This window comes from Arachis hypogaea, chromosome 19 (assembly GCF_003086295.3).
Source record: "Arachis hypogaea cultivar Tifrunner chromosome 19, arahy.Tifrunner.gnm2.J5K5, whole genome shotgun sequence".
Classification (NCBI taxonomy): Eukaryota; Viridiplantae; Streptophyta; class Magnoliopsida; order Fabales; family Fabaceae; genus Arachis; species Arachis hypogaea.
In genome coordinates this window covers 62,184,556-62,202,306 of record NC_092054.1, presented here as the reverse complement: position 1 = coordinate 62,202,306, position 17,751 = coordinate 62,184,556, and the positions used below count along the sequence as shown (strand labels likewise).

The following is a 17,751-nucleotide window of genomic DNA, read 5'->3' as shown; positions in this document are numbered from 1 at the left end:
CACTATAAGAAAAATACCCATTCAGCCACACTTTTTTTAAGCTATATTTGAAAAGCGTAGCCTATTCTATGAATAGGCTCTCCATGTTGCGCTTTTATAAGAGAAAAGGATATACAATTGTGGCATCATTTAAAAAGTGTAGCCTTAGGTATTTTAGAAATCACTTATAAAGCGTAGCCATAGGTTGATATCTATAGGTTCACTTTTCGTATCAAAGAGGATGCTTTTAGAGGGTAGCCCATTTGTTAAGTTTTGGGTGCGTTTTAAAAGTGATGCCTAATGTATCTAGAGCAAAAAATTTGACACTTAGTGAATTTTTTCCCTCTTAACTTTTTCTCGGCATAAGGACGCACACTCAGTTCACACTTAGTGAAAATTTTCCCTCCAAGAGAAGAAAACCTTTTCACCTTTCACCTTTCAGAGAAGAAAACCAAGAGTGATCGGTGTTTTTGCTACTTCTTCTGTTTGCAGTGGTCTCGAATGACCAAGGGTTATTCTCTTCTTTCTTACGCTTGCTTTTCTCAGTGAAGGTTTCAGAGAAGAAAACCCTCAGCTCACACTCAAAGAAGAAAACCCTCAGCTCACACTCAGCTCATCATCACCCTTTCACCTTTCAGAAAAGAAAACCCTCCAAAAGTCACCACTCACCACACGAAGAAAACCCTTTCAGAAAACCCTCCTGCATCGCGCGAATTGAAAACCCTCACCATCGCAAAAATCACACCCTAGTCACCACTCACCCCCACTCACCACTCACCGCCACACACCACTCACCACTAACCATTGACCGTCACTCCTCTTTGCCCTCCTGCACTGATCGTCACGCGCCGTCCATACCGTCGTCGATCTCTGCGCTTCTCGTCATCCTCTATGTGCTCACGTCGTTGATTAGGTATGTATTAATTTTCATTTAGGGTTCCGATTTTTGAAACCAGTTTCTGCTCTGTAATCACAAACACAACAACTATGGTCTTGTTTATTTCTTGTATTTCAATTAGAATATTGAAATTTGAGAGTAACCAAGTTGATGCAGGAGCCAGATACGCCATTTTTGAGCGGAAATCGTATTTGGTTTGGGTGACATTTTAAGATGTTTATTTATTTTTCAGGTGACATTTGTATTGAACTGTATTTAGTTAATTAGATTCGAGTAATTTGTTTGGTGTTTTGTTCACGGCATCTAAGGCCAAGACATTCTTTTTTACCATTTGATCACGAAAATTTTCTAAACACTTGAATAGTTTTGATTCCATCCAATACTGAATTCTGCATGCAAAATTATTGTCTTACTGTTAAAAGTTCCAATCTTTATAGATTAATTAAAATGAGTTTTGGTGCTGTTGCTATGTTAATTTTCATTTTTGCGGGAAATTGATTCTGGGTTTGGAAATTTGAGCTTTGTGCTATAAAAATACTAGATTTGAAGCCCTAGAATCACCTAAATTCCATGTAAGTTAGGTTTTTTGTGTGTGACCCATTGGTCAATGGAGTAAAATTGATGATCTATTTAATCCTAAATTTGTGTTGTGAGGTTAGCTACTTGATTGTACATTGTGAGATTTATCGAAGCTTTGCAAGTAACTGCTTGAATGTGCTTTGTTGTAAAGGGGTTTTGAATTGATGACATGGTATTCGTGATTGAAATCAAATAAGTTTTTAGTAGATTATCTTGTTACTAGAAATTGTTGATTTTTTGTGGCCCTCACCAGTAATAGATTTCATTGAGATGTTCCTGTGTCTATTACTTAAAAATCATAGACCAGAACACTGCAAACAATTTTAAATGGGAGAAAAATAAAATCTTCAGAGGGTTGTAAATACAGCTGATTATAATTGAATAAACTAATAAGCGCCACATGACTGAGTTACTTTGAGTTTAGGTTATAATTCTGTGAAACTAAATTTTGTTATCTAGAATGTGTTCAGATGTGGCTAAAACAGATACTTGAACTGTAATTTGATTATTATGGTTTGTCTCCTCCAAAATAGAACCAAATAATGTAACCTTTAGTTAATTTACTTCATTTTTTAATCTTATGTATCTGCAGCCTCTAATTTAAACCAATGGATGGTATGACAAGTATCTAATTAACCAAATACTCTTATTTATTGAAATGTATCTAGTCTACATTGGATGTACATTAGCAATCTGAGTTAAAATTTGGGGGTGCAATTGCCATCTATCAAGATATCATCACCCTTTTCTTGCACCTGCTTTCAATATTGAACAATTAATTAATTTAGTGATTCAATCATGCCACCTTTAATTAGATGCAGCTGAGCAGAGGCCTCGGATGCTCAAATTGTACATCGATACATCTCTATTATTTATTGAAAAATAGTCATGTATCTGTATGCTTTTTGTTTATTTTTTCTAACTTCATATATTAATATAATTGATTTTCTTTAATTGTAATAGATGTGATCACTTTTACACGCTAAGGGTTTTAAATGGAATGATATTGCTTGGGATTTTTTCTTTCCTTCAAATGTACAGGCAACTTGTTAATATTAAAAAAAAGAGGTGGACATATTAGGAGTAAAAGGAAGAAGAAATGAATGACTAAGTGAATTTAAAAGTTTAAAAATTTCAATTCATTAAAATTAATTTATGTGAGTAAATTTGGTTTCTTTCGCATTAGAATGTGAAACCAGTTTCTGCAAATTGGTTTATAGATATACATGTTGAAAAATAGTGGTTTTATAAAATTTTTGGTACCCTTTCAAGCAGAATATTACATCTCTAATTTATGTTGTTATTACTTGAGTTTTCTGTTTTAATTATTGTAGTTAACTTGTTATTAATGTGATTCTATTCTGTTGGCTGATTCTATTAGTTGATTCATGTTCTTGTTATTTTTCTTTTTTTCATTTTTTTTGTTTTTACAATGATTTTCTATTTAGATTGTTACTATGATTTCTATAATGTGATTTTTCTCTTGCCATCATCTTCTAACTGCTTCTCATTGCTCACCCAGCACCACCAGTGTCTGCTGTCTTTGCCGCCACTCCTCTGTTTTGCAGCCTCTGAGTCGTGAACTCCATCGCTGGTTCCATCTTCACCTAGCCGTTGAACACCCTTAACTTACACCACGAGGACCACGACTCGCCTTTTGCCTTCTTATATAGATATCATTGGGTAAAGATGCTTTATCTGTTTATTATACTCCACTGACCACTTCTTGTAAGTAAGAATAGTTAAATAGTTTATTATATTTAAATAAATTATTATCTTTTGATATGAAATTATGAATGCAACTTTGAAGAATAGAACTGCATCTGATACTGTACATGTTATACGTACTGACCACTTTCTTTTCTAGAAGAAAAATAGTTATTAAATTTATCTTTTGGGTTTGGGGTTCTACCTAGTGCCATGATCCATTTCTTTCACAGGGATTCCCAACCTATACCCGAAATGCAAATATATGTATGGCATATCTGACTTCAATAATAAAGAAAGATATAGACAAACAAATGCACTTAAAAGTGCTCCTGCTCATGAACCATCTTTTATATTTTTTATTTTCAAAATTTCTCTAAACAAATTAAACCAAAGTCTATCACTGTATGTTCAAGACAAGTGCTACTGTGCTAGTAATAAGTAGTTCACACCCATTTTATATTCAAATATCTGCAAATATATAGATATAGTTAGAAGGTGCGAACGGTAAATTGCAATGAGTTATGAATATATTTTGCACAGATTTATTTAAATTTCTAAAAAAACTATCTTTTAAATGGTATGGATATAAGGTTTTGCACATATCTAAATATCCATCTGTCTTTAATTTTTATACATTTCAAACTATTACAGACTTAAATATTAGAATTTCTTACATGTATACACCGCACATGTAATTGAACACAATTTAATATTTGCTTGAATTCTCTAAATAAAATGTTTTATTTTTTATTTTTATTTTTTATCTACATGCGATGAGTCAAGTTCAGCATTTTTGTTTCTGAAAATATGTTTATCTATTACATCTAGGGATCTGTAGGCAATAAGACATAAGGTGTGGCTATTTTTTTTTAATATGAACATGGAATAAGGCAGTAAAAGAGAAATTTAGTTACTTTATCATGGAGTAAGGCAATAAGACAGGGTACCCTGCTCAACTTAATTTAACAGATATCAAGAAAGAAATGGTAGTTAGAAATTTTGTCCCTTGCTTATCATTGCATATTCATTTTTCATTGCCTTTTCTATGTGCCTCCTATTTAGTTTTCACTTCTAGTTTAAGATTATCTGCATAAATAGGTAGAAAGATTTAGACACTTCTGTTTCTAGTCAGCGTAACTAGAGTTTGGTAGTCTTCCTATGTCAGTCCATGTTTAGTCTATAGTTTCTCTAGTGGCATCATGGTATTTAACGAGAGAGGGGGTGTGGATTTATGTTGTAGTTAACTTGACTTACATGTATAATTATATTTCAACTATAATTATATTTGGTAAATGTAAATAAGAAAATTTAATAAAATTTGTTTTCTCAAAAAGAAAAATATATCATCATCAAGGTTAGTATATTTCCCTTGCCTTTTCTTTTGGCAGTAATTTCTATTTATCAAACTTAAATTACAAATACAATGTTACATTTACAGATATGTTGTTAATGATTAATTAGTTAATTCATGACTACCAATACATGCTGAGAACTGGAAAATAAATACTACCTTTGTTTGGACATAACTGTCTAATTTTTTTTTTCAAATGAAATTATCGAATTGAAAAATTTGCGTTTTAATTTACAAAAATATTATTATAATTTGCGTTTAAGTTTCTTATGAATGGTTGCAAAAATATTATTAGAAAGTTGACTTTGTTTTTTATTTGCATTGAGCAAGATTGAAGACGAAAGTTTTTAGTTAAGGTCTTCCAAGCAGATTTTATCAAAACGTTGACCGTGTCATGGCAAGGTACAATGCATACTTTAATTCTTTTGTTTTGTTAGTTTTGAAGTTGCAATTTAACTTATTATATTTGTACTATAAATTCTATGTTTCTCTTTATTTGTTTTACCTCAATGGGTTTCTAGAGAATTACTTCTAAGACTAGGAACTATTTCCCAACCTAATTACAAGGCTTTGAAAGTCCTTTTCGTTGCCCATTCCCTTTATAGCGAATAACATCTTTCCTCCTCTATTTTTGTTATCTTCACTTTGCAATCCCTTATAAATTTTCCTCCTAAAAAATTTAATAATTATCGATTAGGGTTTCTGATATGCCAAAGGATTGGATGGATCTACCGAGGTATAGCGAAGAGTATATCAATGGTGTTATTAGTTTTTTAGACTTTGCATACTCCGAGGGAGAACCGGATGGACGAAAAATTCAATGTCCTTGTAAGAGGTGTTGTAACATTAATTGGTATAGAAGAGATGTGGTATTTGACCATTTAGTAGCCGACGGATTTGTTAAGGGATATAGAACATGGATTAATCATGGGGTATGGAGAATCCCGATGGCGGTTGACGATGACACGGATGATGAAGAAGGTGCACGCGATGACATCGAAGGACTGCTTAATGATGCATTTGGAGATATACCTCATGCTGAGGGTGTTACTGTAGGTCAAAATGAAGAGGCTAAAAAGTTTTACAATTTAATAGATGGGGAAAGTCAAGAGTTATACCCAGGTTGCAAGAAATTTTCTACATTTTCTTTTACCATCTGTCTATACTTGTTAAAGTGTTTGCACGGTTGGAACAATGCCTCCTTCACTTCACTTCTTGAGCTATTGAAAGAGGCAATGCCTGACATTAACATACCTTCTTCTTTCCATAAGACGAAGGCTATGATAAGAGATTTAGCTCTGGATTATAAAAAATTGATGCTTGTCCTAATGATTGTCTCCTATATAGAAAAGAACTAAAGGATGAAAAACAATGTCGTGTGTGTGGAACTTCTCGATATACTGAAAATTCTAGTGTTAATAGCGAGAACCAACTTGACAAAAAAGGTCTTCCTATTCCTGCAAAGACTCTGAGATACTCTCCTATAATTCCAAGACTTCAGAGATTATTTATGTGCTCAAAGACGGTAGCTAGTCTGAGGTGGCATGATGAGGAGGGCGTAAAAGATGGGACGTTAAAGCATCCTGCTGATGGCTTGGCTTGGAAGAACCTTGATGAAATGGATGAAGAATTTGCAAAAGAATCACACAATATTAGACTAGGCTTGTCAAGTAATGGGTTCAACCCATTTCCTAGCATGAACATTTCATGGAGCACGTGGCTCGTGATGTTGATGGTATACAACTTGCCTCCGTGTATGTGCATGAAACCCGAATATTGTATGCTTTCTTTACTTATTCCTGGGCCATAATCACCTGATAAAGACATTGATGTGTATCTACAACCATTGATAGAAGACTTGAAGTTGTTGTGGGAAATAGGGGTCGAAACTTATGATGTGTCAAAGAATGAGACCTTTCAAATGCGGGCAGCTCTTTTGTGGATAATCAATGATTTTCCTGCTTATGCTATGTTGTCTGGGTGGAGTACAAAGGGAAAATTGGCTTGCCCTTGTTGCAACAAAAATACCTGTAGCTTACAACTAAAACATAGTCAGGAGACAATTTATATAGACCATCGTGTCTTTTTACCCATGGATCATCCATGGAGAACCAATACAAGGTCTTTTAATGGGAAACAGGAATTAAGATCCCCTTCACCTGTTATAGAAGGAACTGAAATTTTTGAGATGCTACAAAATGTTGAAAATGTCTTTGGGAAGAAGCAAAGTACATCAAATAGTTTCCCATGGAATTGGAAAAAAGATCAATTTTCTTTGAATTGCCTTACTGGCACAAGAACCCATTGTGTCACAACTTGGATGTCATGCATACAGAGAAGAACATACTTGACAGTGTAATTGGAACTCTCTTGGATATCCCAGGCAAGACAAAGGACCATTTGAATGCTCGATATGACTTAAAAGATTTGGGTATCTGGAAAAATCTTTAAACAAAGGAAGTGAATAATGGCAAGAGAACAAAGTTGGCAAAGGCATACTTTTCTATGACTGCTGCAGAGAAGTCAGTTTTTTGTGGTGTTTTAAAGACAACAAAGCTACCTGATGGTAGTGCTTCGAATATACCACGCTGTGTACATCTAGGAGAAAGAAAAGTTTATGGGTATAAGACCCACAATACTCACTTTATGCTTCACTATTTACTACCAATACCGATTAAAAGCATCCTTCCTGATCATGTGGCCATTCCGTTGAGTCGACTAAGTTCCTTTTTTCGTCGCCTATGCAAAAAATTCATCACACTGGAAGAGATAGATCTACTGGAGTTAAATATTGTGGAAACATTATGCCACCTTGAGAGGATCTTTCTCCCTAATTTTTTGGACATAATGGTTCATCTTCCCATTCATTTAGCAAATGAGGTCAAATTGGGTGGTTCGATGCAGTTTCGTTGGATGTATCCTCCAAAAAGGTACATGTGTACATTAAAATCATATATTCGCAACAAAAGTCGCCCCAAAGGTTCTATTACAGAGGCATATCTGGCTGAAGAGTGCTTAACTTTCTACTCAAGATACTTGCATGGAGGTGTGCAAACAAGACTTAATAAGCGGCCTCGGAATGAGATGATCCTAACGAAGACGAAGTCATGCCATCAAAGTTGTTTTCTAACAAAGGTCGTTCGTTAGGCATGGGAAATGGAGAACCAATTAATCTAGATGACATATCAATTGCTCAAGCCCATGTGTATGTATTACACAATTGTGAAGAAGTCGCAGATTATATTAGGTAACTTAATCAAACTTTTTTTTATTCCATTGTAAGTTCACCCATATTTTTTAGATCAAACCTAACTATTATTAATTATAGAGAGCATGAGGAAGAGGTTAACAATCATCGGGGAATAAAATGGAGAAACGTAAAAGTTCACAACAAAACGTTCACACAGTGGTTTGAAACTCGTGTGAGGGATCCAAATGTGCCTTCTTGGCTAAAAGAATTATCTCGAGGTCCAAGCTGTATTGCAAGAATATTTTTTGGATATGTAATTAATGGATATAGGTTTCACACCGTGGAGCGTGAGTCAAGGAGAAAAACACAGAACAGTGGTATCACATTAACTGCTTTAACTTCAAGCTTTGCAAGTGCTAAAGATAAAAGTCCAATCCCAGACACTGTAGCTTATTATGGCAGGTTGTTTGAGATAGTAGAGTTAGACTATTTTGGGCGTTTTAAGGTTGTCTTATTTCGGTGCGAGTGGTATGATGCTGGGAGGGATAAGTATGGTCTTACATTTGTTCACTTCCATAAGAAATGCTTCCAGAATGAACCTTTCATACTAGCATCTTAAGCAGATAAATGTTTTTATGTGCAAGATCCATATGAACATAACAAACATTATGTTATGGAAATTGTCCCAAGAGACTTATTTAAAACAAGCAACGAATCTAAGTCTGAGGCTCGTGAAACACACTATATTGAATAACACGAGCGTATAACAAGCCCTGCCATACCAGCTGATGATGGTGAACTTATTCTGGAGAGGACTGATTTACGACCCACGGTCATTGAAACGGTTCCCCAAGTGACTTCTGCTCAAGAATATGAGGCAGACTTCATTGGAGATTCTGATTCTGATGGGTCATCCTAAGCAATTTGCAGCTTAATATGTACATATGTATACTTAAGTTTTCTTCTTCACCTTTTTATTTGTAAGTAATACTTATTTTTTTGTTAATTTGTCAGTCTCTTACATTTTTCTTATATTGATTTTGATGTGTATATTGACTCTACTTAACTAATTTATTTGTGTAGGAATAAGGAATTTATTGATCTTAAAGCTACATCAAGTAAGAATTTTCTTAGATAATTTGAGGCTAAGAGACAAAGGATTGTAAACGCAAGAAATATGAAATGGAAGCTGCAGCTGCTAATGACAAGGAGAAATCTGTGCAAAGGGTGGATGAACCAGAAAGTCAATTGGAGATGCGTGCAACCAAAGGGCAGAAGAAATCCATGTCAAAGAAGTTGGATTTTTGTCATTTGCAAAGCACATTCAATTCTATTAGCAAAAGGACTAATTCCACGCCTACCACCTTGGAAGTACAGCCAAACATTCCTTCGCAATAGCCAGAAAATAAAAACAGAAAGGAGCTATTGACTGTGAAAAAGTCAAGAATGGAGTGCAGGGTGGAAAATCAACACAAGGCTTGAAGAAGTCTAAGCCTACAAACATGGAGGCAGATGAACTTATAAGGAAGCTCGAAGGAATTCGTAAAAGGAATAGCAACGTGCCAACAAGTTTAAGCCGAGAGCGGAGTTGTCCAAGTTCTACTCAACTCACAATCAACCAAGGGCAGCAGCAGAATATTCAACTCACAGATGAAGAGACTCAAACAGGGCAAGATGACACAACTTTGCCTACTCCTGACACTACCCCATAAAATGAAAGTGCAATGTTGGAGCAAGGAATATCAACAAAGGGTAAGAGGATGCCAGGAGTAAAGGCTACAACAATTGATGAATTCTTAAAGGAAAATGGGATAGACGTGGAAATTGAAGGACCAAGCACTAAACTAAGTGAGGACGGGGAAGAAAGCATGGCACTTGATAAAGACTATTATCAACATGTGATGGAGGACATTGATGATGAAGAAGGTACTGTTTTGCTATTTTTCTATCTTCTCTTGTAAATTGTAATGCTTCTTTTTTCAATTGGCATCACTTATTAGTCCTTAATCTCTTTCCTAATGAATGAAACTAGGAGAGCCAAAGAAGAAGAAAACCCGTGGAAAAACAACTTTCAAGGAGTTTTATGCAAGGACTATAGAATAGCGGGAAGAAGTCACTTTTGATATTAGACAGCCCGTAGGACCAACCGAACAAAGTGTTTCTAATTTAACTAGTTTTGTTGGCACTATTGGTAGAAATAAAAGATTCGTTAGTCTTTTGTATACAAGTTGGCATGCTGTTCCTCCTAAAGCTAAAAAGTTCATGTGGGACTATGTTAACATAAGACACTCGGTAATTATTGACTTCGATTTTTTTATTCAGCACAAGAGCATATAACAATTACTTATAATCATGCAGACCAAGTTTATCCTCCCAGACAGTGGAGAAAAGTGGGTAATGCAAGCCTGTTTTACTAAATGGACTACGACGGTTACAGATCTGAATTTTATCCATGCTTTATTTTTTTTATCGGTTTTTGTTTTCTGTGCTTTTGACTGCTGTCATTTTATGGCTCTGCTTTTTTTGTTTTCTCTTGAATCTTCTAATTGTTCATCTCTGGTTGCTAATCTGATGAAGTTCATTTGTATTTCTTATTCATGGATTAAGGAATTATTATTATTCTTATTCATGGATTAAGGAATCAGAAAGCGAAGGTAGTAGTAGCAGTGACAGAAAGAACAAAAAATCCTAATCAATTAACACTAGAGTACAGAAGAGAACTAAGGCGCATTATTTACACAACTAGAGAAAGTAACCACAATACTACAGAAGCTGCCAGAATTAGTTAAGAACTTCTAACTACTTTTTGACACAATTTTGATTTGCACAGTTATCATCTGCCATTATAATTTCAATACTATCGTTAATCTGAATTATATTGTTATAACTATAGCTAGGAATTATAATAGATAACTAACACCTTCAATAATGTGCAGATATTCTTTCATTTTTTAAAAAGAAAATCTGGTAAATTGAAATAAATATTACCTATATTGTTGTACTAGTTCAAAATTGAAACTAAACAGGGAAATCAGTTGTATAAATCATTGATTTTATACTACTAGTAGTTGTGGTAACATCTTGTACTTGTTCCATGTGGCTCAAGTTTGAAAATTGAGTGCATTTATTATTAGTTACTGTCCTTCATCCTCATGCATTTGCTTCTTAATAAATGCAAACTCCACATAGCTACTTTTGGTTGGACTTTGATCATCTTAAATCGTGATCAACAACGCATCTACAAACCAGAAGAACAGGGAGAGTTGTGCCGGTTGGTCACTAGTTTCACGAGAATCTTATATGATATTCTTTTTTTATCATCTTTGCTACACTAATTTTTTTCTATCTAATTTTAAAGGCAGGGTTAATATTTAACGAGTGAATGTGACATATTTTTCAGTGCTTTAGCTTAATAATACAGCCTTGCTAGTAGATTTGCCCAAATCATTATGCTGCACGTGTTAGTAATTGTATGCTAACTTTTTATTCACTTCCAGTCAATAAGTCAAAGAAACAAGCAACACAAGGAAAAATAGAAGTTTTCACATCGCATGGGGCCAATCGATTTTGGAAGAGTACGAGTGGCTATGGTAAAGTTCTTTAATATGAAATAGTAGATTTATATTTATTAGGATTTATATTTGCATAAATTGAAGGAAGAAACCAAAGTAAGATCTTGTTTTGCAGCGAGCAACAAAGAAAACAAACGAGGAACCAAAAAGGTTTGAGATGTTCATTGCTACCCGATCAAGTCGGAAGAGGAAAGAAGTGGATGTGGAAACACAAACTACTGTTGTAAGAGTTCATTGAATCATTCATAATTATATTTCAAATTTAGGATATGCTAACTAATTCAACTTTTAATTATTTCTTCTATGCAGGAAGACTTCCAACACCGCCAAGCTGCTGATGAAACAGAAGAGGAAGCATTTGAGGCTTTATTCGGGAAAGAACAACCAGGTCGGTTAAGGTTGTATGGAAGATCTGTGACAAAAAGTGATTTAAAAAATCACGATGAAATTAATGAAATCAAGAATCAGCACAAAGAAGAAGTGTCTGGTCTGAAGGATAAACTTGGACACATGGAGGCCAAATAGCAAAAACAAGAGGAAGAAATTCATGGGTTGTGAAATATCGTCAAGTTAATACTACAGCGATCGGAACCTGGAATGAGGCCAGAAGAACTAGAAGCTTTATTACAAGACGCCCAACAGTCTTCGATTGATGCGAATAGCGGCCATGGATCAACTCATTTTCCGAACTTGGATGTGGATCAACTCATTTTCCGAACTTGGATGTGGTATGTCCTTATCTGTTCCCTGTTCCATAGTTTTTTGCTTGCATTTACATTAATTGCTATGGCTGGAAATTATATGTTGTTGGCTTTATTAACACCGAAGTTGTATTGCTATGGCTGAAATTTGTTTGTGCAATTCTGGTTGTTGTATTTCTGATTTTGTGAACTTGGCACAAATGAATTTGTCCCTACATCTAATTTAAGTGTGAAAGTCTGGTTAATTAGTGCATGAACAGTGCTATAGGGACATATCAGGATTGTGTTAAAGGAAATGGAAGAAAGAAACACCTGCAGACTTTCATGGTTTGAACTTTGAATGAAACAAGATAATGCATAATTCTTTGAATTCACCTCTTTTTCTGTGACCATGTTATTTTTTTTTGTATATGCTTTCTTGGTTTACTATGTCTACACAGTGTTCCCTTCATTGCAAGCTCATGTGGGAAAATCTTGTAAAATGTTGCTTTTGGTTTGAACATAATAACATTACTTTTTTTCATAATTACGAATGTCATTATGAATATTTTTCTAACTACTTTTCTATATAATTATGCAGGGTAACAATGAAGATTGAACAATGAAGATTAAGCTGATTATTATTGTGGTTTATTGGCTAAGATAGAGTACTGTTTATAATCTTTACATGTATGGTTGATTAATGACTTTTATTAAAAGATACTTATGTATGTATTTAGAATATGTTTTTTTGTAGAGTATTAGTAGTAAATTCTAAGTGATATTATGGTTATTTTGATATGGCTATGCTTACTTTAGTGTGAGATGTATGACTTTTTACAATTAACTTTATTTTAGTACTTTTGGATTATTATTATAAATATATTTTGGTTAGAGATAATTTTTATTATATAAAAAAATTATTTAGTATAATTATGTATTTATTTTTATTTTATGATATTCAACTCATTTAAATAAAAACGCAAAATTATTATACATGTAATCATATTAACTATTATGTTGTATTAATATATATATATATATATATATATATATCTATATATATATATATATATCGTAGCCTATTCTGGTAAAAATGGAAGCTGAAAAGCGTAGCCTTTCCTCCTAGACAGAATCACTTGAAAAGCACACCCTATTCCCAAACGCCAAAAGCGTAGCCCTTGGTGCAAAAAGCGTAGCCTTTGAGAATAGGCAATGGCCGAATAGGAATCACTCCAAAAAGCGTAGCCGTAGCCTAGAAAGCGTAGCCGTAGCCTAAGGCATCATTTTTTTTTCACTTTTGGCTACACTTTTCAAGTGTACCTGAATGGATGTTTTTCTTGTAGTAATTTGTATTAGTTGCATCTATATAGGTAAATTGCATTTAATAAATTCCGTCTCCTATGTTCTTTGGTCTTTTAATTTTTAGCATCAGGACATGCTTGGTTTTAGTGTGGGAAGATTTGATAAGCCCCAATTTTAGGGTTTATCTTATGTAGAATTTGAGGGATTTTATCAACATTCCATCACACTTATGCACATAAAATGCATAGTTTTGTGTCTCCTTCCTAATTTCGCTTAATGGTTGAAAACACGCTTTTTAGGCCCTAAATTCCGTCTCCTATGTTCTTTGGTCTTTTAATTTTTAGCATCAGGACATGCTTGGTTTATGTGTGGGAAGATTTGATAAACCCCAATTTTAGGGTTTATCTTATGTAGAATTTGAGGGATTTTAGCAACATTCCATCACACTTATCCACATAAAATGCATAGTATTGTGTCTCCTTCCTAATTTCGCTTAATGGTTGAAAACACGCTTTTTAGGACCTAAATATGCTATATTTTAATCTCCGTCTATTACCATTCGATGCCGTGATATGTTTGTTGAGTGATTTCAGAGTTTATAGGGGCAAGAATGGTCTAGAAGAGAGAAAGAAAGCATGCACAAGTGGAAGGAGCATGAAAAATGGAGCTTTGGAGCATTGGCATCGACGCGCACGCGTGGCCGACGCGCACGCGTGGGAGCTTGGATCTGGGATAGGCGCGCAAAAGTAGACACATTCGCGTGGCTGGTCAGAAATCTCATCGACGCGTACGCATGCTTGATACGTACGCGTGGCTTGCAAAAACCCAGACGATGCGTACGCGTGACCAACGCACACGCGTGAAGCTCGTCATGTGACTTCATTAGTGAAATTGTGGCTAGCGATTTTTGAAGAGCTCTAGGCCCAATTTGAGCTGAATTCTGGAGGGAAAAGACCCAAGGGACCAAGGATTGAAGGGGAATTCACACATTAGACACTTTTTTAGCTAGTTTTTGAGTTTATGTATCTAGAGAGAGAAACTCTCACTCTCTCTAGGTTTTGGCTTGCTCAATTTCAATTTCACTTGGATCCTTTGGCTAGTTCTGAATTCAATTCAATTCTACATTGTTCTAATTTGTAGATCTCATTCCTCTACTATCATTTTAGTGTTCTTGTTACTCTAGTATTGTAGATCTTAGATTTGGATCTTGTTTACTTTGATTTCTATTAATGCATTGAGGAATTTCATGTTTATTATTGTTAATTGTTTGATTGTGGTTAATTGTTTGTAGTAGATAATCTTGATTTGAATTTTCTTCTCAATTTCACAATGTGTTTCATTATTGCTTACCAAGTGTTTGAGAAATTGTCAACTGTAGTTATGGAGTAGCTTTTTACTCTTGGCTTGGAGGTTGGGTAATTGGAGACACTTGAATTGTCAAAGTCTTTTGTTGATTGACAATTGGAAGTTGCTAGTTTATTTGAATGTCACTAAAGCTAGTCTTTCCTTAAGATTTGACTAGGACTTGTGGACTCAAATTGATTATCTCCACTTGACTTTCCTTCATAATTAGAGGTTAACTAAGTGGAGCAATGACCAATTTTTATCACAATTTATGGAGGCAATGATGATAGGAATTCCAATTCTCACCCCTAGCCAAGGCTTTTATATCGATTGATTATCATTTACTCTTGTTAGTCTAATTTCTTGGTTTACTTAGTCCAATAGTTAATCACTCATTGTCTTAATTCATGCTCATTTACTTTCCTTCTATTCAACTCCAAAAAGACCAAGAGAACTCCTAATCAATGATGTGCATCTTAGGTCAACTCCTAGGGAGAACGACTCGGGATTTTACTCCCGATTATTGATTTTGAATTGTGGTGACACATTTTCTAAGTTTGGTGCGGGATTGCTTGTTGGTTTAGACTATACTCACGATGGAATTTCTTGATAAATTCTAGATCGACAAAATATCACGCATCAGGGGCTCTGTAAAGCTCTGCACTGAGAGGGAAGGCTGAATTACTATGTGTTGTACAATTGTACCTCCTGTGTCAGAGGAAGACTGAGGGTTGGGGATCTTGAAAAACATACAGTCCTTATGCAACCTCAAAACTAGCTCTCCTCTTTCCACATCAATTATGACCTTAGCAGTGGCTAGGAAAGGCCTTCCAAGGATGATGGATTCATCTCTGTCCTCTCCAGTGTTTAGGATCACAAAATTTGCAGGGATGTAAAGGTCTTGAACCTTCACTAGGACATCCTCCACCATGCCATACGCCCCTTTTTAGGGACTTATCTGCCATCTCCAATGATATCTCGGCACACTGCATGATAAACCACTATTTTATGGTTTATCTTGTGCTCAGTTGAGTAGTTTTTATCAACTCTTTACCCACTTATTCATACTATTTGCATGGTTTTACATTTGCCTTCCTAATTATGTGCTTTGATTGAAAACATGCTTCTTTGGACTTATAATTTCTAATATTAATCCTCTCTTATCACTATTAGATGCCTTGATATGTGTGTTAAGTGATTTGAGATTACAGGGTAGGAATGGCTCAGAGGATGGAAAGGAAGCATGCAAAAGTGGAAGGAATACAAGAAGTTGGAGAAATTGCTAAGCTGTCCAGCCTGACCTCTTCGCACTCAAACGGCTATAACTTTAGCTACAGAGGTCCAAACGACGCGGTTCCAGTTGTGTTGGAAAGCTAACGTCCGGGGCTTCGATTTGATATATAATATGCCATAGTTGCCCTGACGCTAGATGACGCGACCGCGTGCTCCATGCGGCCGCGTCGCAGTGACAGAAAATTCAGCATGTTGAATTTGCAACCAGCGAATTCTGGGTTGTTTCTGACCCAATTCTCGGCCCAGAAAACACAAATTAGAGGCTATAAAGTGGAGGAATGCATCCATTCATAATCAGGCTCTCATATTCACAACTTTAGGAGTAGATATAATTTTTAGAGAGAGAGGTTCTCTCCTCTCTCTTAGGATTAGGATTTAGGATTTCTCTTAGTTTTAGGAGTGACTTTCAATCCCAGGTTCAATGTTCTTTTTATTATTTTTCCAATTTTATTTATGAATTCTTCTATGTTACAGATTACTCTTTGAATTAATGTTATTTGAGGTATTTCAGTTATTATTGCTTTCTTTTATTTACATGATTATTGCTTCCCATCTGAAGGCATTTTTATTCCAGTAGAATTACTTTTTTCCTTTTGGTTTTAGTTAAGAAATCAGTAACTCAGGAGTTATCCAATTCAATAGCATAATTGATAATTGTTATCTTGCCAATTGAATTAAACTTCAATAATCCCAATCTTTTCTTAGGAAATAAATAGGATTCAAAGATCAAACCAATTTGTCCCTTGACCTTCCTTTGCTTTAGTAAAGGTTAACAAAGTGGAATTAAGACTCAATTTTCATCATCTTTAATAAGGATAGCTAGGATAGGACCTTTAATTTCTTATACCTTGCCAAGAGATTTTATTATTATTATTTTATTTTACTTGTCATATAACATATTCCATCCTTACTTCCAAAACCCCAATTTACAAACTCATAACTAATAATAAGAACATACCTCCCTGCAATTCCTTGAGAAGACGACCCGAGGTTTGAATACTCGGTTATCAATTTCAAAGGGGTTTGTTACTTGTGACAACCAAAACATTTGTATGAAAGGACTTTTGAAGGTTTAGAAACTATACTTGCAACGAGGAATTATCCGCAAATTTCTAGACCACGCAAAAGTTCTCTCATCACTGCACCACTAGAATTCCTAGCCTCTTCATTACAGATAGAGGCATGAGGTTAATGCTTGAGCCAAGGTCGCATAATGCCTTCTCAAAGGTGATAGTCCCTATAGTATAGGAAATCAGGAAGCTTCCAGGATCCGAGAGCTTCTTCTGGACCAAGACACTGCATTCCTTTGTCAGCACCACAGTCTCATCTCCCTTTGAGGCTTTCAAACACGTCACGGAAGGGTATCCTTCTCCAATGCTACTGCATGAGAGGATTTGGCGTTCAGCTTCTAAAGGATTGCCATGAACCAAGAAATTTGCTCTTCCTTAGACTCCTCTTGCTCGTTTGAAGAAGAGTACTCTTCAGGTTCCTCTCTCAGCAAAGGGGCGTGCAAGGGGATTCTGTCAGTCTCCTCATGAGCTCTGATTTTCTTGAGCTCCTGGTGCGCGTGAACGCAAACCCCACTCTTTTTGTATAGCAGCAGTACTAGCAAGTGCACTGGGTCGTCCAAGTAATACTTGAGCGAGTCAGGGTCGATCCCACGAGGATTTTTGTAACACCCTACCACACAGAGCTTTACACCTAGGATGTAAAATTGAGGTGGCGAGGTGCTACGACCTCTAAAATAAAATATAAATATGTATAATAGTTGAAAGAATGTATTATACTAGGAACCTTGAAGAATGGGTAAGAACAACATCGCAAAAATAAAAGCGCAATGCTTAAGAAAG

General features: G+C 35.3%; 1 protein-coding gene across 7 annotated transcripts; it reads left to right on the top strand.

Moving 5' to 3' along the window:
• The first annotated feature begins 357 nt into the window (after positions 1-357).
• LOC112780115 (uncharacterized) lies at positions 358-12,892 on the top strand. 7 transcript variants are annotated; one of them, XM_072227987.1, is made up of 7 exons: positions 358-896; positions 2,988-3,139; positions 4,848-4,919; positions 11,205-11,297; positions 11,395-11,502; positions 11,589-12,007; positions 12,561-12,892. In XM_072227987.1, the coding sequence occupies exons 4-6, from the start codon at positions 11,259-11,261 to the stop codon at positions 11,802-11,804; spliced, it is 363 nt and encodes a 120-aa protein (XP_072084088.1). In that variant the 5' UTR covers positions 358-896; positions 2,988-3,139; positions 4,848-4,919; positions 11,205-11,258; the 3' UTR covers positions 11,805-12,007; positions 12,561-12,892. The 7 variants fall into 7 exon arrangements, 3 of the variants coding, with proteins under 3 accessions (XP_072084088.1, XP_072084087.1, XP_072084089.1); XM_072227986.1 differs by having other exon boundaries at positions 372-892; positions 2,979-3,139; XR_011877802.1 differs by lacking the exon at positions 11,395-11,502 and having other exon boundaries at positions 449-892; positions 2,979-3,139.
• Positions 12,893-17,751: the final 4,859 nt, after the last annotated feature.

Bases quoted from the DNA above. Each gene is read 5' to 3' on its own strand.
- LOC112780115 (XM_072227987.1), top strand. From the start codon at position 11,259: ATGGGGCCAATCGATTTTGGAAGAGTACGAGTGGCTATG. The intron at 11,298-11,394 runs GTAAAGTTCTTT...CTTGTTTTGCAG, and splicing joins GAAGAGTACGAGTGGCTATG to CGAGCAACAAAGAAAACAAA. The intron at 11,503-11,588 runs GTAAGAGTTCAT...TCTTCTATGCAG, and splicing joins TGGAAACACAAACTACTGTT to GAAGACTTCCAACACCGCCA.